Consider the following 24,251-nt stretch of genomic DNA (forward strand, 5'->3'; position numbering starts at 1 on the left):
GTTTCATAATTGGAAATATCAAAAGGGCAAATTTGAAAATGAATGTGGGAACTGAAACGCTTGTATGGTTGGAACCTCGTTTAACTTCAAATCTTAGCATAAAAAATGTAAGTGTTTGATTAGGCTTAGAAAAAAAATTGTTTGGTTGGAGTAGGCCTAACATAAAAAAAATGCGTAGGCTACTATGATAAAGGCCTTGAAACTCCTTTTTGTTTCTTTTTCTTTTTTCTTTTTTTTATTGAAATTTTGTTTAAACTCTAGGGTCGGACCTATTTATCGGTCGGGTTACACCAATCAAACATTTTTTAGACCTAAATGCATGATCCAGCTGCATGATCCTGCATCCTGCCCAGGCCTGATCCAGTGATCCTGCCTCTACTGAATCTACTGATGGTATAGCCCCATCACGTAGGCCCCTACCAATCAATTAAAATTAATTATTGAGAACGTCAATATAGAGGGCAGTATTTGGCAGGTGTGGACGAGATTTTCCCATCATCAACTTGGACTTCCGGATTGCATGCGAGAGTACACACAGTAATGCAGAGAATAACATTGCTAAAAAACCGGATTTTATTGCCTAATTGCCCAAGATATCTCAAATATTGACTTAAATATACGGCAATTGTATTCTTAGGATTTGTGTAGTGTCAGATTTGAGTGAATATATTGAGCAATTCATGCCATAAAGATGACTTTCTCAGTGGCCTAGTGAATAATTTTACATGTAGTTTGACATGTACGAAAGTACATGTAAATGAATGAAGTGTACTGAAAATTGTATGTAACTATCGCTCAAAATGGCGGAGGCGGAGCTCGAGGCGGTTCCTAGTCTAAATTTACAAGGGTTAGGAGAACCAGATAGAGAACGCCAATATTCGGGATCGACTAAAAGTAAGTCTCAAAATCGGATCCAATATTTCCATCAAATTTTGTCAAATCAAGTATTTATTAATACATGGACGGTAAACCCGCCATGTTATTGTACATGTTGAACTTACATGAAGTGCCACACCATTCCTCCCTCTTCTCACTTGGTCGCGAGATCCTTTTTAGGGGGGGAGGGTCATAATGTGGCTTGGGTGAGTGGGCTTTTAAGCCCTTAGTAACCCAAAAAGGTTTGGAGTTTGCTTTTGAAGTCGTTGATGGTTGGAGCTAACACTGTAGAATTAGGTAGCCTATTCCAGTCTGTTATAACTCGTTGGCTGTAGAAATATCGTCTTGTATCTACTCTCATGTGTTGTTTTTGAAGTTTCATTGGGTGGCCTCTTGTACCTTGGTATTCTGCTAGTTGGAACATGTCTGTCGGTTTTATGTTGTCAATTCCTGTGAATATTCTGTACGTTTGGATCAAGTCTGCTCTCCTCCTTCTATCTTCTAGTGTCATAAGATTCAGTTCCTTTAGTCTTTCATGATATGGTTTGGATTTCAATTCTGGTATTATCTTTGTCGCTCTTCGCTGCACACCTTCAAGCAGCTTGATGTCTTTCTGTTGGTATGGTCGCCAGGCTTGTATACTGTAATCTAAATGTGGTCTGATGAGGGACTTGTAAAGCTGTAAAACAATTTTCTTGCTCCTGTACTTGAATGTTCTTTTTACCATCCCTAGTGTTCTGTTCGCCTTCTTTGTTGCTTCCGCTACCTGCTTCCCTACTTTAAGTGTATTTTCCGTCCAGACGCCCAAGTCTTTTTCTTCTGTTGTACTTGCTAACGCTTTATTCTTCATTTGGTACTGGTGTTGTGGATTGTTGTGTCCAATGTGCATGACTGAGCACTTGTCTACATTCAAGCTCATTTTCCACTTGTCAGACCAGTCCATGAGCTTGTCTAAGTCATCTTGCAGTTTCTGGATCTCTACATCTGAGCCAACCTTGCTTGTCATCTTTGTGTCGTCTGCAAATTTACTGATCTCTGAGATGATGTTTATTTCCAAGTCATTCATGAATATGAGGAAGCAGAGTGGGCCTAGGACGGATCCCTGTACAACTGAACTTGACACATCACTTGTCTTGGATTTTGCTCCCTGAACTACTACCCTCTGTTTTCTATCAGCTAGCCACGCTTGTATCCATCTCAGTACTTGGCCTTCTATGCCGTGAGCTTTTAGTTTTTGCAACAGTCTTTTGTGTGGTACTTTGTCGAAGGCTTTTTGCAGGTCTAAGTAGATGACGTCAACAGGGTGCTCTTCAGCAATATGCTTTGTTACCGTTTCTAAGTGCATTAGTAGGTTTGTAGTACAAGATCTGCCTTTCATAAAGCCATGTTGAGTGTCTCTGATGAGGTTATGTTTGTCAAGATGGGTAGTTACTTGGTCTTTGATTAGTTTCTCCATTGTTTTGCAGACTACTGATGTGAGACTAATCGGTCTGTAATTTCCAGCTGATGATCTTGGCCCTTCTTGTACACAGGTGTTACATTTGCCATTCTCCATTCTTCTGGTACGTAACCTTCTTTGAGGGAGAGGTTGAAGATTATTGCTAACGGTTCTGCTAGCTCACTTGCAAGTTCTCGTAACAGCCTTGGGGAAGCGTTGTCTGGTCCTGCGGCTTTGCTGGGGTTTAGCCCAAGCAAATGTTTTTCAACTTGTTCTGGTTCAATTGTCATAGTTCTGAGTATTTCACTTTCTTCACCATTGAACATTCTTGGCGCTTCTGGTGGCTCGTCGCCTTCTTCTGTGAATACTGATGTGAAGAAATTGTTAAGTTCTTCGGCCGTTTCTTTGCCTGGTGGTATTACATCTCCGTCTTTATTCTTCAATGGTCCAACAGTGTCTTTCACTTTTCTTTTAGATCTGGTGTATGCATAAAATCCCTTGGGATTTTCTTTGATTGAGTCAGCGATACTTTTCTCATACTTGTACTTTGCTTCACGTATTTTCTTCTTCGCTGCCTTCTCACAATCTCGGTAATGCTCTTTGTCTGTTTCACTTTTGGTTGTCTTGAATTTCTGCCATGCTTTCTTCTTTTTCCTGACTGCTTTCATGGTTGCTCTTGTCATCCATTTTGGCTTTGTTTGTTGCTGGTTTGTCTTCATAGGTATGTGCTCTTCTGCTAAGGAATCAAGTTCGGTTTTCAAACAGGTCCATGCTTCTTGTGTGCATTTATTTCTGTACTCTTCTTCCCAGTTTCTGTTATGTAACTTCTTTCTCATTTCTTCATAGTTTCCTTTGCCGTAGTTTCTTGAGTGGGCAACAGTTCCAGCCTTGATGCTACAAATCATGTCCCATGTAACAATCTGGTGGTCGCTGGTGCCTAACTTGTCATGCACTTGTAAGTCATCTATCATGTCTGGCTCCGAACTCAGCACCAGGTCTAGTATTGAGTCTTCCCTTGTTGGTTCCAACACGTGCTGGGTCCATAGGTTGTCTTGTACTAGTTCTAGGAAGTCATTTCCCTTGCTTGTCGTAGCTTGTAACAGATCCCAATCTATCTCTCTAAAGTTGAAATCTCCCATCAATACAATGTCATGTTTGGTTTCAGCAGCTTTCTTGAGATCTCTGTATAATTGGTCAAGTTCTTCATCCGTTACTACTTGTGTCTTGTATACAGCTCCAATTAGTATTCCAGCTTTCTCTTTCTGGTTCTGTTCTGTGTTCACATTGGATATCTCACACCATACTGCTTCTTTAAATTCAAAGTCTTCTCTTCTGACAGCTTCTATGCTGTGTTTCAGGTACAATGCTGCACCTCCACTTCTTTTTGTTTCTTTTTCTCTGTCTCCTCTAAATAGCTGGTACCCTGGTAGCTGCACTTCAGCATCAGCTATGTCTTTGTCTAACCATGTCTCTACAACACCAATTACATCTGGTTTGTCTTCTTGTAGTATTCTGCACTCAAATATGTCCCATTGTTTTATTATACTTCTTGCATTAACAAACCAGCACTTCAGTTTTTCTTGCTGTGGGTGCTCTTGTGGTTTGTCAGCCGACTGTTTACCATCGCCATGACCATGTCCATGTGATGTAGGCCTAGACAAAACTAACTGTCACATGATCATTACAGTTATAATTTCATTTGTATGAACACAACATGACAAACGCACACAAACACTGTGATGAACGTACATAGTTCGCAACGCAAACTTGAAAAAACGAGCAAAACAGACATGTCATTTTATCGGTATGACTAATTTTCAAATTGACATGATTGATGCAATTCCATGATGTGTTACGATGAGCAGTAGTTTTTCTTTACATTGATCATGACGTCATTAATCATGCATAATTGATTGTGCAAAGAAATAGGATAGTCGCTGAACACAACGCACATGAAGATGTGAATAGTTTCATGACAAGCAAGAACAACGTTTAAGAGGCATTATCTGTTATTTTGGAGAATTTTTTTTAAATGTTTGCCACGGTCAAAAAATGGATTTTCTTTAAACTTTCATATTTGATGGACCTTGACCTGAAACAAACACACATGAAATAAATTTGGGAAAAATATCCCGTTGCCATGGTAACAGCCAAATTTTCATTTTAGGCCTATTTTCACAATTTTGCATTTTTCAGCAGTCAATTTGTCAAGTTTTGAAGCCAGTGTTACTAATATACACAATATATATATACTGTTTTCTTTATAAGGTATTAATAGGTCAAACCTTAGATGGCGCATTGAAAGTATAAAAATAATCACCGGATGTCAGGGTGGGTTATACCATTTATTTGAAATAGGGTGTTTTTCAATTTTTTCAAAGTATGAAAATATACCAACTTTGTATAGCTCACAAACCATATGGTAGTGTGCCGATTTCAACATCGACCACAGCATGTTGAGATGATACATTGGTCTTATGAAAAAGTTACATTTGAGCTTGGGGAAAACACATCTGTATATACAGTGTTGCCAGACATTTTCCTATTTTTGGAAATTCAACACAAATCTCACCTTAAGTTAAATGATGTGAAAATGAAACATCATCCTTTCAAGGAACATTTATTAGAAAGAGAGTTTTTATTCATATCAAATTTGATCAGTTATATAAATGGTCAGTGTTGTTCTAAACCACATGGGTGTTTCCATAATTGGGGTTTTATTGTGATTTGTGGATATTTTTAACTTTTTAAAAGTTATAAAAATACCAAAATGCATTTCTATAATAAAGAAAGAAACATCGACCTCGTCATGTTGAGATGATACATTGGCCTTATGAAAAGTTATTTTCATCGGGGGTAAAACATCAGTTTATACAGTGTTGCCAGATATTTTCCTATTTTTTCAAAATTCAACACAAGTCTCGCCGTAAGTTAAAAGATATGAAAATGAAACTTCACCTTCATATGGAACATATCTTTTTAGAAAGAAAGTTAATTTCATATTCAATTTGATCATCTGGGATGGTCAGTGTTATTCTAAGCCATATGGGTGTTGCCATAGCTGGCGTTTAATATGACAATATTTAGATATTTCCAGCTTTTTACAAGTCTTAAAAAATAGTACACACCTTTAAAATTATTGTGGAATGAACGCAATATTAAGGTTAAAAATTAACCTAAGAACACTTAGTATGTGAATTTTAAATTTGAGTTAAATCTAAATATTTCCTTCTATACAGTATTGCCAGATATTATCACATAATTCAAAATTCAACGTATGTTGAGCTTTTTTCAGCTTTTTCAGCTATTTTTCAGTCTTAAAATGCCAAAATACAATGGCATGCATTCCTAAAATAAAGATGTGAAAATGAAACATCGACCTCATCATGTTGAGATGATACATCGGTCTTATGAAAAATTTACATTTGAGCTTGGGGAAAAACATCTGTTTATACAGTGTTGCCAGATATTTTCCTATTTTTTCAAAATTCAGCACTAGTTTCACCTTAGATTGAAAATGAAAGTTTATTAGAAAGAAATTTACTTTCATATTAAATTTGATCAGTTGTATAAATGGTCAGTGTTGTTCCAAACCACATGGGTGTTGCCATAATTAGGGTTTATTAGTGAGATGTCGATATTTTTATAAGTCATAAGGGTTCAAATAGCGACGTTTTCACATATTTTTTGTGGACCTGAGAGCACATCAGACATATATTGAAATTTGCGATATAATACAAATTTTATGGCAAATGATTAAAAATTGATATTTTTAAAATTTAACAGATCTCAAAAGTAAATTGTATAAATCTAGTGATATGTACTTAAAGTCTATGTAGCTGGAATGAAAAGCCGTCCATATGAAAATTTGACCTTTTCAGATTGAAGATATAGATTTTTTGGGGAAAAATCTATATCTTCACTATGAAAGGTCAAATTTTTCAATTAACATTAATTAATTGATTAGTGGTGGCTTTTCATCCCAGCTACATACACTTTAAGTACACATCATTAGATTTATTAAATTAACTGTAATATGTCAAAAAATAAAAAATTCAATATGCATAATTTACCTAAAATTTTTATTGTATCGCTAATTTTAAAAAAATCAAAATTATTTTATATCAGAAGGACATTCCTCGTATTCAAAATGCAATTTGGTATGTCTGATGTGCTCTCAGGTCCGACAAAAATACTGTGCAAAAGTGGGTGACCAACCCCTTAAAATACAACACAGAAAACATCAAACATGTATACTTTAAAATATACATAAAAGCCATAATGTTTTTACCAATATACACATACTAGCTAGGCTAAAATAAATTAAAATAACATAAGATTGTTACATTGCAAAAAGATGCATATAAGAGTAAGCTAATGTTTAAATTACGCCTACCCCATATTATTAAAGCACACATCCCAACTATACTTGCAAAAAAGATATGGGGAAGAAATGGGCAAAAAACTATATAGATCCAGCAAATGTCTCGAAAGATATGAGAATAGTCAAAGACAATAACGCACAGAACCTTTTCACAGCCAGACAAATTAATGTCCAGTTACCATTCCCGAGAGGAGCTCACAGGAGAGTCGAAAGTATGAAGAAGAAATGACCATTGAAATGTTGTATGATATTGTTGATAATTCTCTGTCATTCAAGCATCCCCTGCTCATTGATGACATGAATTTGTATGAGCTTGTAAAAAGGAAGCAACTAAAATTAAGCTTTCAAGACTGAATGAGATTTATATGAACACTTTTGCAGATACTTGCAGGGTTAAAGCAAAATAAAAAATCACCAAATGTTGATAAAAGTTGTCTGAGGAAATATCCGTTTCAAGTAGAAAAAGAGGACTACTGGGCACAGTATACAGGGTGTCCCAGAATGATCTGTACCGGGAAAGATGGAATTTTTTAGGTATGAAGGGCATGTTGAATGGTCATATTGTTTTATATTTTAAGATCTACATATATTTAGCTTTCTCAGATTTTTTAGATTTTAAAAATGGGACGTTTCTAGTAGAAGTTATAGCAGATTAAATAAAAATGGTGAATTCTAAGTTTTGACAACGCAACCTATTTTGAAAATCTGTAACATTACTAACCGTTCAGCACAAAGTTATTTGGAAAAAGTGGTGCAGGTATTTTAGTTGTGCCCTGTTCATATTTCCACTAAATAGCCGATATTTATCTATTATTTATGACATTAAGAAGCAATCATTATTATGGAATTACGGATTTGTGGCCTAATCCCATTCTCTCTTTGGCGGTAGTTTTTTTTAAACTGTATTTAAAAATATAGTTATTGTGGTGTGAGGTCCATGTCATTTGAAATGCTTGCAGAGATCGAACTGGTTGTGGTACAGGAAAGACGGCTCCTCAATTTACTGTACAGCAGCGTGGGTATATTGCAATAACTTCCTGGCAAACCGGCAGCTATGTTGAGACTCAAAGAAGATTCATTAGACGATAGTGTATAACGTAAAGAAGTTTGACGAGCACGGAACTGTCAGGAACCGGCAGAGTGAAGCTTCAGGTGCTCGTAAGCATGGTTAGACTCTAAGAAGTAGAGCGAACATTGTATCTGTCCGGCAAGCTTTAAGGCGCAACCGGTAACAGTAGTTGTCGTCGAAATGCTGTGCCAAACATCCCACGTTCTTCATTTAATCGTTTAGTGCCATTTTTCAAAGGTATGAGAGTCGTTTTTCATCGATTTTACATTATTGCATGCCACGCCAAAACAAATAGAGGTAGCGTGCTGAAATTAACAGAATAAGTAGGAGACATGTCCAACATTATAATGCTGGTATCAAAAATAGATACACTGCCCGTCTTCTATTTTTAGTTATTTTTGCAAACACGGTACAAATCATTCTGGGACACCCTGTACCTATGACATCATTGACATGACCCGGAGGGGGTTCTCCCTGGTTAAAGGTATACGGGGATGTGCCACGGTTTTGGGGGTACCTTAGCAATTTTGGTATGTCGATTGGTGGGTTTGCAGTGGAGACAATACACCAAATTGGGTGCATTAAGGCAAAAGTGCCCATAAAAGCGCCAAATTGTGTGCTTTTTGGGTGTTTTTTGGGAAAAATTGGAATACTATAGCTGTAACTTTAATAAGGTGTCATTTTAAAATTGAAAATGTATCCACATTTCACTATTAACTCCATTTATAGTGGCATCATCCATGTGGTTTATTCATGGCAGCGATTTAAACAATATAAATCCTAAAGTGAGACATACGTTGAATTTTGAATATATGTGATAATAACTGGCAATACTGTATAGAAGGAAATATGTGACTCCTCGCCACAACTGAGCCCGGATGTCGCCAATCATCATTTTTGAGATATTCAACCAAAATATTATGCTTGAAATTAGCTTTAAAATGATGTATATCATGTCTATAGTACTTGACATTTAAGTAGTGAAAATCAATAAAACAGTCAATAAATCCTTTCTTTCCTATTGTTTATTGTTAAGTTCGATGGAGCATATCTCAATAGTGGCACTGGCGACATCCGGGCTCAGTTGTGGCGAGGAGTCACATATTTTCCGAACTCAAATTTGAAATTTAAATTCACATACTAAGTGTTCTTAGGGTAATTTTTAACCTTAATATTGCGTTCATTCCACAATAATTTTAAGGATGTGTACTATTTTTAAGACTAACCTTGTAAAAAGCTGGAAATATCTAAATTGTCATATTAAACGCCAGCTATGGCAACACCCATATGGCTTAGAAATAACACTGACCATCCCAGATTATCAAATTGAATATGAAATTAACTTTCTTTCTAAAAAGATATGTTCCGTATGAAGGTGAAGTTTCATTTTCATATCTTTTAACTTAAGGCGAGACTTGTGTTGAATTTTGAAAAAATAGGAAAATATCTGGCAACACTGTATAAACTGATGTTTTCCCCCCCGATCAAAATAACTTTTTCATAAGGCCAATGTATCATCTCAACATGACGAGGTCGATGTTTCTTTCTATATTATAGAAATGCAATTTGGTATTTTTATGACTTGTAAAAAGTTGAAAATATCCAAAAATCACAATTAAACCCCAATTATGGCAACACCCATGTGGTTTAGAACAACACTGACCATTATAACTGATCAAATTTGATATGAATAAAAACTCTCTTTCTAATAAATGTTCCTTGAAAGGATGATGTTTCATTTTCACATCATTTAACTTAAGGTGAAATTTGTGTTGAATTTCGAAAAATAGGAAAATGTCTGGCAACACTGTATATACAGATGTGTTTTCCCCAAGCTCAAATGTAATTTTTTCATAAGACCAATGTATCATCTCAACATGCTGTGGTCGATGTTGAAATCGGAACACTACCATATGGTTTATGAGCTATACAAAGTTGGTATATTTTCATACTTTGAAAAAATTGAAAAACACCCTATTTCAAATAAATGGTATAACCCACCCTGACATCTGGTGATTATTTTTATACTTTCATTATGCATCTAAGGTTTGACCTATTCATACCTTATAAAGAAAAAATCATATTTATATTGTGTATATTAGTAACACTGGCTTCAAAACTTGACAATTTGACTGCTGAAAAATGCAAAAATTGTGAAAATAGGCCTAAAATTGAAATTTGCCTGTTACCATGGCAACGGGGATATTTTTCCTAAATTTATCCCATGTGTGTTAGTTTGAGGTCAAGGTCCATCAAATATGAAAGTATAAAGAAAATCTATTTTTGACCGTGGCAATTATATTCTCAAAAATAACAGATAGTTCCTCTTAAACGCCATAAAATAAACGTACATTTTTATTAAAATGTTTATTATACAGTACAGTAGTATTTTTCACATATAATTTGTGATGTTCTCGTATAAATGTTTCAACTTAATGGAGAGAAAAACATCAGACTCGGACATGTGAAATAGGTGCAGAATTCAGCGTACTTGATTTACTTCGAACCAAATTGCGTGTGACTTTGTCAATGTATACAAATAGAAAAAAAAACAAAAAGTGGTGGGGGTCAAGAATTTTCAGAACAAAAGGGTGCCTCAGTAAAAAGCGTGGGGGTCAGGAATTTTCAGTATAAAGGGTGCCTCAATAAAAAGGGTGGGTGTAAAATAAAAAAGGGTGGGAGTCAAACCCCACTGCCGAGTATGGGCCCTGCATGTCTCTTGGATCACCAAATTTTGAGAAAGTGCGGGCGATATACATTAATTTTACTTGGCCTAACATGCGTAACTGCATTGTATGAATGCAGAATGCTGTATCTACCAAAAATGATAGCTTGCGATTTTTGCTCCGAATGCAACTATCGTTTGCAAATTTGAAGTTTCACTAAGAGGAATCCATATCACTTGGTTGGTATTTCCAATGGTTTGATAAGTATATATTTGCCCCACACACATTTGTCCTACAATCTCTTGCAACATGTACCAGTGCTTGCCTGCTTCATGAACAGATAAAATTATTACAATTATAATTACTCGACTCTCGTTCTTAAGGGGGTACTACACCCTGACCAATTTTGTGCCTATTTTTGCATTTTTCTCAAAAATTATAGCACATTGGTGACAAATAAGATACATGTATGTAATATATTATAGTGGCAAGGACTACAACTACTGTACTGAAAATTCAGCAACTCAAAGCAAGTAGTTATTGATTTATTGAACAATTATTGGTTTTCCCTCATTTTTGACTGTAACTCCACAACTGTTGTCTGTACTGAAATAAAATTTCCAGTGCAATAGTTGTAGTCCTTGCCCCTATAATATACATCTTACTTGTCGCCAATGTGCTATAATTTTTGAGAAAAATGCAAAAAACGGCACACAATTGGGCAGGAGTGTAGTACGGTACCCCTAATTATTCTAGACAGTTCATTTGATAATTGTATTGAACAACCACAGCAGTTTGGGACTATTTATATCAAGTCAGTAGAGTATTTATTTAGGCATTTTCATATTCTCATTTCTTTCCTGTTTTTTCTTTCTTCTAGGTAAAAACAGCTCATTGAAATATGGAGGGAAGCCAAGAGCAGAGGTAAGGACTCTACATGTACATGTCAAAGTAAAATTTGGTGTAAATGCATAAAATTACACTTATTTCTAATCTAAGCTTTTTAGGGCATATGGCTTTTCTGCAGGGGGAGGGCAACATTTGTTTTACCTTTTTTTGGGACTATATGTATGATGCAATGGTAGCAGGTTTTTATTTTATTTATTTTGTTATTAAATTTCAAATCATACGCTATTTAAACAATCTCTAAGTTAATAAAAATCAATAAAACAAAAATTGCAGTATACATAATGCATGTATATACTTCAAACTTTTTGTACCAGGAATAACTTTAAAGATAGTGTGTAAAGTATTATTCAGATTTCCTTTGACAGCTTAACCTTCGCGTATGTACGTGCGCGACATCAAGCGTGTGCATTGGACCTTGTGCAAATAATACGCGCTGGACGACTAGCAGTACGCTTAATTTGTATTTAACATGTGTGTTCACCCTGACAACCGGGAACACTAGATACTGTCAGACAATTTATTTTTCATTCAGGTTATGCGGTGCTATAACTATTGTGATACGCTTTGTTTACTTCCAAAATCCTATTGCGTTACAGTCATGGGTAGCGCTAGGTTGCTTTTTGGGGTCCCGGACCCACCCAAATAGAGTTTGGACCCCCTGTTTTTAAATTTTCTGCAAGTTCAGGGGTCCCTGCAGACCCCCAGTTTTTCAATCTAGCGCTATTGCAGACATACTATTTATGCTGCATTTGTGCAACTCGGACTCACCAAACTCTGCGGAGGACACTGGAGTGTTTAGTTCTAGCGCTACCCCTGGTTACAGTCATGGTCTCATGCTTCACTGATTACTGTAAAAGTCAAAATTTTCGCGAGAAGATATTTTCACGATTGTGAAGATTTTGTCAATTGCGCGAGAATTGAATTTTGCAGTTTTGATATTGATACAATAGAAACCTAATGCAAAAGGTTATTTTCGTGAGTTTTTATTTTCGCGATTTTATGTCCACTACAGTATGACGCGATTTGAGATAGCTGATAGCTCTGTCCTTTTATCCATCGCCAGTTAGCAGTGGCCTGGATTAAGGATAGACTTCTCGATCAAATCCCAGGATGAGGATTTTGGGTTCTAGGACTCGAATCAGAGAAGGGAGTGAGGTGTTTGCAAATTTCATTTTTTAAAGATCAACAAGCAGGTCTTCTGTAACTTTTTGTTCTCATTCTCAATTATGTACTTACTTGAAGATAAATCTCATGTTTATATTATTGTGATTTTCTTTCAGACAACAAGTGGGACCCTGGAATCGGGGGGTTCGCTACCGAGATCGGCTACCACACCCAGACAGAAGAAGATTGGCCACAGACGAGTGGACAAGCTGGGAGAAACAACTTACAAAAAGGTAGGTTGGATCACCAGAGGAATATATTAGCATAGGTTTTAGGTTTTAATCAAATCAGAACAATTTTAAATTTTGCCCCGGTGTAAACTTTGACCCTGGATATCTTGGGGTGCCCACTGAGCACCTGATATTGGGCATCCAATATATACCATACCTCAGACACCAACATTAAAGCAAAAATGTCAGTCATGCCTAAAGTCCGATCCTGACTCCACTTCGCAGCATGATGCGATGCTTTTCAAACATTGCAGCATCGCACAGTGAAATGTACATTTTAATTTCATCGCACAATTTTGCAATGTTTTAAAAGCATGTGGGACCTGCATCTCCTTTTTCATGTAAGGTCATTCTACTGACCTTGATTTTCCAGCAGCCAATCACAGGTGCGCACGGCTGCGATATCGCAGCACGGTGCGAAAAAGTTGAACATTTTCCAACTCCATCATGGACCGAAATTTCCACAGCGCGATGAGAATTTTCACCGCTGAGCTCGTAAAAACCTGGCTCAGATTACAGTTTTTATAGCATCGCATTGCGCTGCGAAGTGAAGTCAGGATCAGATTTAACCCAAGTTCTACCTGACTTTATTCTTTACGTACACTTCCATGAAAAATGTAGATCTTCACTCGCATTTTAGTGATGTTTCACCTTACACTAGTCGTTTCATTAGACCGCAGAAAAGGAAAAGACTCTTTAAACAAAGACGAGGGAGCCTGTTCACTTAGTAAAATCTTTGACCAACACTTCATGCCCTCTACGGCAGGCAGTTCCTGTTGCCTTTAACAGCCAGATGGGTTGCCAGTCTGAGGAAACCTCTTGTGTAGTGGTGAAACGTCACTAAAAATGTTGTTTCAAGTCAGGCAAAATAACACAGAAGTGTCTATGACAGACCACATAAATCTCTTTAAAACTCAACTTTTAAAAACCTTTGAAGTTTTGTGTGATATTATGTATATATAGCTTGATGCATTTATAAACAAGATTGATACCATTTTTTGTATTATTTGCTTTGAAACCAAAGTTAATGAATAAAAATGAACTTCTTCCATGGAAACTTCAGTGTTTTTTGCCTGACAGTTTTGATCACAGACCAACAGAGGGCGTATCAAATGTAAACACATATGTCACCTCATCTATAGGTAATGCCACAGTCAGAAAATCTTGGGAGTGTAATTTGCATATTTCCGTTATTATGATAATGAGCTAATTTGCATATTTTGTGCTGAAATTAGCCCTCCGTCCATCTGGATACTGTGTGTCTCGTGAATGGATATGCGCCAGGCGGATCCACTTATGATATTCTATGATAGGTTAGTTAGGCCACCGTTTAAAACTCTAAATATGGAGGTCTAATTTACATATTTGTTATTATGATAATGAGTTATTTATCTTTTTTTTTTCATTTTTTATTTTTAACAAACATTTTCTACTTGCATTTTTCAAAAAATATTTTCTTCCAAATGTTTTTTTTTTTCAAAAAACAACAAAAACACAGCACATATGTCAAAGTGGAAGCATTGTTGTTGTTGATGCAAAAGTGTCGAGAACTCCAAAATTCTTGTTGGTTTCGCATACTTTGGTCATTGAAGTATCTCATTGAAAAACTTGTGAAAATGAGTGAATGTTCTTTGTCATCCAGTAGTTGTGGAGTTTTAGAACGCAGCAAAGTTGCAAAAATTGAAGTACTTAGTAAGTTCCAGCATTTGATTTATTTCCAAAACTAATACTTGTTATTAGCAAAGATATACCCGGTAACACAAACAAAAAACAGACAAATTGGGATCCAGATTTTAGCATACCTCTGCCCATACAGGCCAAAGAACAAAACATTCTCAGGCATGAGAATTTTCAGGTTTTTTTATTTAATTTCAGCCTGTTTCGGTACTTTTTGCCCAATTTCACACACATTTTCAGGGTTTTTTTAGGAAAGTGTCGTCTCATGCCTGCATTCTGAGGGATAGGATGTACTGTAGGATAATAGTATTTATACTTCATGGGTGTGGTTTTGGGTGTTTCACTTCTGTGTTACGTCATTGTATGAGCTCAAGGCCTTTATACAGGAAAATAAGACTAAAACAACTGGCCTATAGCTTTTGTTTTAATCTTTATATGGGCTATTTCATTATAAATGACAACATTGAGTCCCAAAAGGGGTCAAAATTCAAACTCATTTATTTCATGCAAATTCATTATCATTTCAAAGTTCAGATGGTGTGTCAATAATTCTCAAAATATTAGAGCGTCAAACCCTCAGGAACCATTAAAAAATTAAATTGAATTTTTGCTGTGTAAAACATAGCTGCCGTCTGGAGGGACATTTTTTAAACAATTTAATACACAACTTTGAAAGAGTATATGTAACCAACATTGGGTTCATACTTATTCATATTTAGTCTGTAATAATTGTTGTATGTTCCTTTACACTTCAGTGTCTTAAATATGCCAGTTTCAATATAAAACAATTAGTAAATTGATACTAATCCAGATAAATGGTGCAAAATTACTACATATTTTAAGGATAAACTTTATCTTCACATGAAAAATTCATGAAATAGTCATTTTGTCCTGCCCAATAGCTACACTGATGCATAAGTGAGTATTCTCGTCAATCTGTTGTACTAGTCATGGAAAACCTAAAATAAAAGACCCCTCCTGTGTCATTTGTTCTGGATAGGACACATTTTTAACACATAATAAAGCATACTTTAACTTTAGAAATAGCTGCATCAATATTATTGCATCAATATTATTGCATAAAAGATCCCCAGCATTTAAAATCCACTACAAACAGGGTTAATATTCTGGTTAAATTAGGAATATTGCAATTTTAGCTAACCAAAGTTCAATGCAGAATAATATCATATGTGTTCTCAACAACTGGACAATAATTTGAACACTAAAGTGGTTTGTAAGCATAATTTGCAATAAAATGCAAAAATTTCTTGTGGGTTTGGCTCTTTGAAATTTTTATTTTTAGTTTGTTTACCAATTCATGGAAATGACATAATTGTGCTGGAGAGGACATTTGTTAAATTGCAAACAGAATCGTGGATACAGGCTTGCAAAAATGCAACAAATACCAAATCATGTGCCACCTTGGTAGAAGGAAGACCACTCTTCCTCTACAAATTTCACATTCTATGTTCAGATTTCACACCACCAAATAGAATTATATCGTTGTGCGCCCTTAATTTCACTTCTTAGAAAAACCCATGTATTCTCAATTTAAGCATTAAAATAAGCAGAAATTTGCATAATTTTAGCCAAATTTGGATTGGTCATGATTAGTAATATTATTTCCTGCAAGTGTACCACAGATGGGCGAGATCAAATAACTTTTAATGATTTTAAGCAGCCTTTTCTTTACAGAAACACTGGCATGGTTTTGCCTGTAAAATAGGCAATTCCCAGACATCGTGAGACTTCGAGGGCCAGTCGTAAAAAATAATGACGGTCAACCTATATTTTTTCCCAGCCAGAGGGATCAGGCAAGGGCTGATTTCAACCATCATAGCTGTCGCTTAAAGCTTAAAACTGAGTCGCTCCTGTGAAGAAAAAAATGACGTTTTCTTAAGGCAAATTTAGCACATATCTCTATGGGACTCTGATTTGGTGGTGTGAGATCTGAATGGAGCTGTGTGTGTGAGTCTCAACTTTTGATTGAGCAAATTAGCCCTGTTCCAAATTTGCGTTTGCATCCACCGAAGAAGTGCATTGACTGAATTTATGTAATTAAAGGCTAAAATTGAAGAGAACTGCAACATTTGCTACAAATATACCAGTGCTAAGGTGAGTTTTGACCCCAAATGTGTGTTTGAGTGAAAGATTCCATTTCAGTAGAGTGACTTTGGCCCATGCAATGTTTACAATCATAATATTTGGTAAGCTTAAATCATCAGTGGCATGTAATGACACAGTTGCAGATAGAGAAGACATCAGTATGGTGCTAGGGTACTGGTCGGAACTCATGAAATAGGCGCCTGGATCAGGTAAGCTTACGGTTTGTGTGTGTCTGTTGGGGGGTAGGCTAAGCTTATGATTCCACTACTGGTAACCCATGTAATGTTTACAATCATGATGGTATGCAGTGACTCAGTACCAGATGGAGAAGACATCAGTATATGGTGGCACGTGGGCTAGGGCACTGGTTGGAGCTCATAAAATGTGCCCATGGATCAGGTCAGCTTATTGGGGGGGGGGGGGGGTAGACTTAAGATTTCACTAATAGGTCATATAATTCAACACTTATAATTCAGGCATTGTGGACATGTTCTTCTTTGTTTCTGTGTGTCTGCCTGGCTTCTTGTCCCTCTTGACTGTAAATTTCTGAAAGCCTAAGTCTTGGTGAACTTTTAACTTGGTAATCACAATGCTATCTTCAGTAGATAGCACATGTCAGAGACACAATGATTCTGCTTGAAATTTTTTTTTAACCAGCTTCTTGCTCAAATTATGCTAAAAATAAGTTTATTAGATTAAAATAGTCTGAAATTAAGGACAATCAGAAACATGTTGGATCATTCAGATTTCACACCACCAAATAGAATTATATCGTTGTGCGCCCTTAATTTCACTTCTTAGAAAAACCCATGTATTCTCAATTTAAGCATTAAAATAAGCAGAAATTTGCATAATTTTAGCCAAATTTGGATTGGTCATGATTAGTAATATTATTTCCTGCAAGTGTACCACAGATGGGCGAGATCAAATAACTTTTAATGATTTTAAGCAGCCTTTTCTTTACAGAAACACTGGCATGATTTTGCCTGTAAAATAGGCAATTCCCAGACATCGTGAGACTTGAGGGCCAGTCGTAAAAAATAATGACGGTCAACCTATATTTTTTCCCAGCCAGAGGGATCAGGCAAGGGCTGATTTCAACCATCATAGCTGTCGCTTAAAACTGAGTCGCTCCTGTGAAGAAAAAAATGATGTTTTCTTAAGGCAAATTTAGCACAAATCTCTATGGGACTCTGATTTGGTGGTGTGAGATCTGAATGGAGCTGTGTGTGTGAGTCTCAACTTTTGATTGAGCAAGTTAGCCCTGTTCCAAATTTGCGTTTGCATCCACCGAAGAAGTGCATTGACTGAATTTATGTAATTAAAGGCTAAAATTGAAGAGAACTGCAACATTTGCTACAAATATACCAGTGCTAAGGTGAGTTTTGACCCCAAATGTGTGTTTGAGTGAAAGATTCCATTTCGTAGAGTGACTTTGGCCCATGCAATGTTTACAATCATAATATTTGGTAAGCTTAAATCATCAGTGGCATGTAATGACACAGTGGCAGATAGAGAAGACATCAGTATGGTGCTAGGGTACTGGTGGGAAGTCAGTGAAAGAGGCGCCTGGATCAGGTAGCTTCCGGTTTGTGTGTGTCTGTTGGGGGGTAGGCTAAGCTTATGATTCCACTACTGGTAACCCATGTAATGTTTACAATCATGATGGTATGCAGTGACTCAGTACCAGATGGAGAAGACATCAGTATATGGTGGCACGTGGGCTAGGGCACTGGTTGGAGCTCATAAAATGTGCCCATGGATCAGGTCAGCTTATTGGGGGGTAGACTTAAGATTTCACTAATAGGTCATATAATTCAACACTTATAATTCAGGCATTGTGGACATGTTCTTCTTTGTTTCTGTGTGTCTGCCTGGCTTCTTGTCCCTCTTGACTGTAAATTTCTGAAAGCCTAAGTCTTGGTGAACTTTTAACTTGGTAATCACAATGCTATCTTCAGTAGATAGCACATGTCAGAGACACAATGATTCTGCTTGAAAAATTTTTTTAACCAGCTTCTTGCTCAAATTATGCTAAAAATAAGTTTATTAGATTAAAATAGTCTGAAATTAAGGACAATCAGAAACATGTTGGATCATTCAGATTTCACACCGCCAAATAGAATTATCTCGTTGTGCGCCCTTAATTTCACTTCTTAGAAAAACCCATGTATTCTCAATTTAAGCATTAAAATAAGCAGAAATTTGCATAATTTTAGCCAAATTTGGATTGGTCATGATTAGTAATATTATTTCCTGCAAGTGTACCACAGATGGGCGAGATCAAATAACTTTTAATGATTTTAAGCAGCCTTTTCTTTACAGAAACACTGGCATGGTTTTGCCTGTAAAATAGGCAATTCCCAGACATCGTGAGACTTGAGGGCCAGTCGTAAAAAATAATGACGGTCAACCTATATTTTTTCCCAGCCAGAGGGATCAGGCAAGGGCTGATTTCAACCATCATAGCTGTCGCTTAAAACTGAGTCGCTCCTGTGAAGAAAAAATGACGTTTTCTTAAGGCAAATTTAGCACATATCTCTATGGGACTCTGATTTGGTGGTGTGAGATCATATAATCCTTATTTCAACAATTAGTAATTAACTTCAGTTCTGGAGAGGACAAATTTTTAACGCGGAACTGTGGTATCAAGAACAAGTGGTCTACTGTATGTAAAATAAATGAATTCCTCAATCAGTGCCCTGTCCCATCAATTGGTAATATAACACAGATTATACAGGTAGGGTAAGGGTTTATATTTCCTCTTTAATGTTAACAAAAATGGAGGCATGAATTGGAGAGGACACTCATTTTTTTTATTTAACATAAAATGCCAATTTTGCAAGAATCTCTGAATTTTAACATTTTTGCACCAATTTTCACCATTCAACTTGCATGATGTTCCACACATATCATATTTTCATTGCAACAAGCACATTGCCATAGAATGTACCTAATTTTTCAAAGAATTAATTCAGAATACATGGGCAAAATGAAATGGGACTCCAAAATTGGGTTAAAATGTACCTTTTGGCAATTTTTTTATACAAAAAATAGACAGAATTCTGTAAAAATGCTCATGTAGCTTGTAGTTTGTGGCATACTTAGAATTAAGTTAATAACACTGCATTATCACCCTAATTATATCAACCAGATATGATAAAAGCCATTTTTGTGAACGTGTCATTTATAATGAAATAGCCCATATGTAGGCCTACACAAATGAAGATGAGTTGACCTAAAAACTTGCCTTAAAGTTGTAACATTTCCATAAAAATATTTGTATTTATTTTCTATAAAATGTTAGCTTTTACTGTCAGTTTTTCTTTTACTCTCCCCGAACAATTGATGTAAAGCAAAAAAAAAATTGGAATTGACTACCAGCACGGATGTCGCCACTCAGTCAGTCGTGCTATGGTACGGTCCTTTGATGTGTGTATGACCGTCCCACACGCCATTTATGTACTGTGTTATGTACATCGCGTACGGCCGCATTCGACTAATATTTCCATCATATAAAATAAACCACCTTGTTCAGACGGTTTATTCAAAATCTCGGATTTACAGCGCCCTAAGTCTTGATTTTTGCAGGGTACATTAGTTTACTAAAAGTACAATTACAATCGTGTAAAATGCATAATTTTGAAAAATATTGAGGGCGTCCTCATCAGCAAATTACAATACCATGGCATTTTACTGAGATTAATTTACAAGAAAAATATTTAAAAAAGTTAAGGACAATCTAATGTGTAACTTTTACGAGGGGCAGTCAGTATGTTTTAAGAGTTAACTCGTGACGTCATATGTGGATTGTTTTCATGGCATTTCTCAATGATTACATAAACACTGTACCTTTGTCTTTCAAACAACACATGTAAAAATTATATCATACACATGATTACGTAACAGCATTAGCATAAAATCAATATACTAGGGACACTGCCAAATCACACAAAAAGGCGGGCCTTTTAAATTACAGAAAAAACACGTGTTTACAATGTCCGAAAACAGCAAAAGTACAAGGTGCATATGGCTAGTTTTGGGCAGGAATAAACACTAGGTCCTCCGTTGCATTTGGTAAAATATGAGACTTGCCATTAAACTTTGGTGGAAATGGGACGTCTGGAAACTTCAACAACTTTAGGGCTTGAATGGAAGCAAAATTATTCTGCAAAAATGGCGAAAATGAAAAAGCAGTTATTACAAATGACATTAATTATCTCCAAAATTAAACAGACTAAAATATAATGACTGGTCACGTGTGAGAGCTGGTACTCAGTGCGATGATAACTGGTGCAAATGAAACAACAATCTGCATGCATGCGCAGGTGGGATGACCGATACAACATGGTGGAAATGCACGAAAATGGCTAAATTCCATGTAAATAGGGCCTAAAATATTACAAAATGCTATGAAAATTGTAATTTAAATATTCATATGAATTTTTATGGATGATCTCAACCTGAAATGAACAGAAAAGTTTTAAAAATAAATTTCTCATTCAAACGATGGCCTCTCTCTTTGTACCACTACTTTTTGTATAAATGTAACAATGGTACAATAACAGTTATATTTTAATCACGGATTCAAATATTTTCTATGGAGACTCCCGTTTAAATGTTTGGAGATTAGTCAACAGAACTGGCAAAAAAAATTAAATTTCCACGTTTGCTATTTTTGGCAATATCAAGATTTTTAAAGAAGGAAAAGCCTTGTTTTTGTCAAAAATAAGACATATTTGACAACGCATTTTAAATAAACTAAAACATTTACAGCCCAACAAACATGATTTAATGAACTGGTAGTTTGTGTTCTATTACTGTTCCAAAAGGCAGCATTCTCCATTCTTTAATTTTTGAGAAAATATAGAAAATACAACAATACCTCATTTCAGCCTTTTATTTCCCTTAACAAAAACGCCTCAATTTCACCAGTGACTCTAGATCATTGATTTTATGCTAATGCTGTTACGTAATCATGTGTGTGATAGAATTTTTACATGTGTTGTTTGAAAGACAAAGGTACAGTGTTTATGTAATCATTTAGAAATGCCATGAAAACGATCCACAAATGACGTAACGAATCAACTCTTAAAACATACTGACTGCCCCTCGTAGATCACATTAGATCACATACCAAAATTAGAATGTTCATTACGTTTGTATTATTTTAATCCTCTTAAATACAATTACATGATTAAGTAAACACCATTGGTTTAATTAATGCCGCACAAGTCGACTGCTCAGCGCCAGAAGTGGGCAAGTGCAATAGCTGCCCTGTGAATATTTGGCAATTTACACACACTCACCCCCACATGGCACCACACATGGCAACTATTGCAATTACCCACTTGCACCGAGTAGTTGAAATAGTATTGAAATAATTATTTGTGAACTTGTGAGCAATATTAATCAATCAAACAACCTTTCTGAAAGTAACTAGAAATGTTTTTTAATCAGCATGATTAAATTGCAATATTTGTAAACAAAAATTAATAATGCTATTTTAATTAAAAATAGATTGACCGATTCAACCTTCAAAGTTGTGAGCAAATAATTGCTAAAAATGTGATTGTCAGTGTCACAACATAGACTCTAGTGGGCAGATAAATGGTAAATGTCTATAATTGTGTACTGGTATCAGAAATGTGACGTCCTTTGTCTGCACATAAATAATTACACTTGAGTGTATTATTATTAGGACCTGCATTGCATGTATCCCAAAATTACTTGTACGTGTGAAAAATCAGCTTTAAAATTGTGTAACTTTTTCGAAAATCTCTTTTCCCCCCTTAAAACTTCAGCGAGGGAGTACCAATTGATCAACTTCCGACCCGTCAATTAAGAATCAAAAATGATCAGAATATATGTACGTGTTTATTTCATTATTAGTTATTGCAAAGACCTCTTTCGGTTCTTGCCATGGTCATCACAGGGACTTGGCCCTAGCTTGGCCGCCCTTGGCGGGAATTACAAAATATTTGAGCGAACATGAGGGGAAATATATCTATCAGTGGAGTAGATTTCTTTTTGGGGGGATGGGTTGGAAAAAATTATTGAGGTGTAGTGAATCCAGCATCTTTTGGCGACCAAATAGGTTTAATATGAGGTCAATTTGGTCAGAAACCCACATATAGGCGTCAACATTGGGGGGGTGATTGTATGGACCATCCCCCCTGGCAAAATATTGGGGGGGTTCATTAGGGAAAAGCCTAAGCACTTAAGGGATCCAAAATGAGCGTTTATTGCGTTTCGACAGTATTTTTTGTGGGACATGAGAGCACCTCAGACCTATCGAATTGCATACTGAATCTGAAGCATGTCTTTCTGATATCAAATAATTTTCATTTTTTTAAATCACAATATAATACAAATTTTATGACAAATTATAAAAATTTGATATTTTCAAATTTTGATATAACAGTCCTCAAGTAAATTATATAAATCTAATGATATATTCTTAAAGTGTATGTAGCAGGAGGAAAAGCCGACGGTCAATTGAAAATTTTGACCTTTCATATTGAAGATATGGATTTTTTCCCAAAAAGACCTAATTTTTTTTGGTGTTTGGGAAAAAATCCATATCTTCAATAATGAAGGTCAAAATTTTCAATTGATCGTCGGCTTTTCATCCCACCTACATACACTTTAAGTATAAATCATCAGATTTATAAAGTTTACTTCAAGTACTGTTAAATATCAAAAATATCAATTTTTAATGATTTGCCATAAAATGTGTATTAAATTGCGAATTTCAAAAATCAAAATTATTTGATATCAGAATGACATTCTTCATATTCAGAATGCAATTCGATATGTCTGATGTGCTCTAATGTCCCAAAATAAATACTGTCCAAACGTTCATACCCCAGCCCTTAACGGGAACACAAAATATTTGAGTGAACATGAGGGGAACATATATCAATGAGTTGTATTGGCCCTTAGCGGGAACACATAATATTTGATTGAACATGAGGGGAAAGATCTATCCTATTATACACATGTCACTTGTATGACCCACCCCATGACCCCGGGGGTGGTGAGTCACTTTACAAAGGTGCGTCGAATTTAAATATACCATGACACACGTGTGTCTAAACAATGACGGACATTTGCCGACAATGACTGAGCCCCTCGTCAAAATTGTGACGCACATGTAAAAGGATTATGACTGTCCTCATGATGCAAATTTGACTCACCATTTAGGTATTTTGACTGACACTGATGCACCTAACCATTGACGCACCTAGGTAAAATGACTGACACTGACGCACCCCTCGGGGTATGTTGTGACCACATATTGAGTAAATGACCGTACTCTGCGTCACTAATTGGTTGGTAAATGACCCAACCATGACGCACATCCCCCGGGGGTCCTAGGGTGGGTCATACAAGTGACATGTGTATTAGCATCTAAGTGTGTTTACACATTGAAGACCAGTTTTAAAACAGACATAGCCCAAGATAAAATGTACATAATATAAATCTACATTACCTACACAGTGATGACATATCAACTGTTCCTATGGTATCAGAGGAAGGGTGTGGCCCACAACGCATTAACTTTTAAAGTAAATGGTAGCTTTGCAGTGGAAGCATTTCAAACATTTTGATAATAGGCCTAAAACAAAAGTATGTATTTTTTTGCCCTTTTCAACCAACCAAAAAATCTGACAAAATAGGATGGTCGTCTTTTTTATTTTATTTTTTTTAATTTGAATTTTCATGCATT

At 35.9% G+C, this 24,251-nt stretch overlaps 1 protein-coding gene across 1 annotated transcript in view; it reads left to right on the forward strand.

Moving 5' to 3' along the window:
• Positions 1-514: 514 nt before the first annotated feature.
• The window catches only part of LOC140142189 (uncharacterized), a 90,630-nt gene continuing 66,893 nt past the window's right edge, over positions 515-24,251 (forward strand). The window contains 3 exon segments of the mRNA XM_072164156.1: positions 515-894; positions 11,314-11,357; positions 12,623-12,739. Of these exon segments, the coding sequence (XP_072020257.1) occupies positions 801-894; positions 11,314-11,357; positions 12,623-12,739 (255 nt within the window). The 5' untranslated portion in view covers positions 515-800.

Source organism: Amphiura filiformis, chromosome 20 (assembly GCF_039555335.1).
Source record: "Amphiura filiformis chromosome 20, Afil_fr2py, whole genome shotgun sequence".
In the NCBI taxonomy this organism is placed as follows: domain Eukaryota; kingdom Metazoa; phylum Echinodermata; class Ophiuroidea; order Amphilepidida; family Amphiuridae; genus Amphiura; species Amphiura filiformis.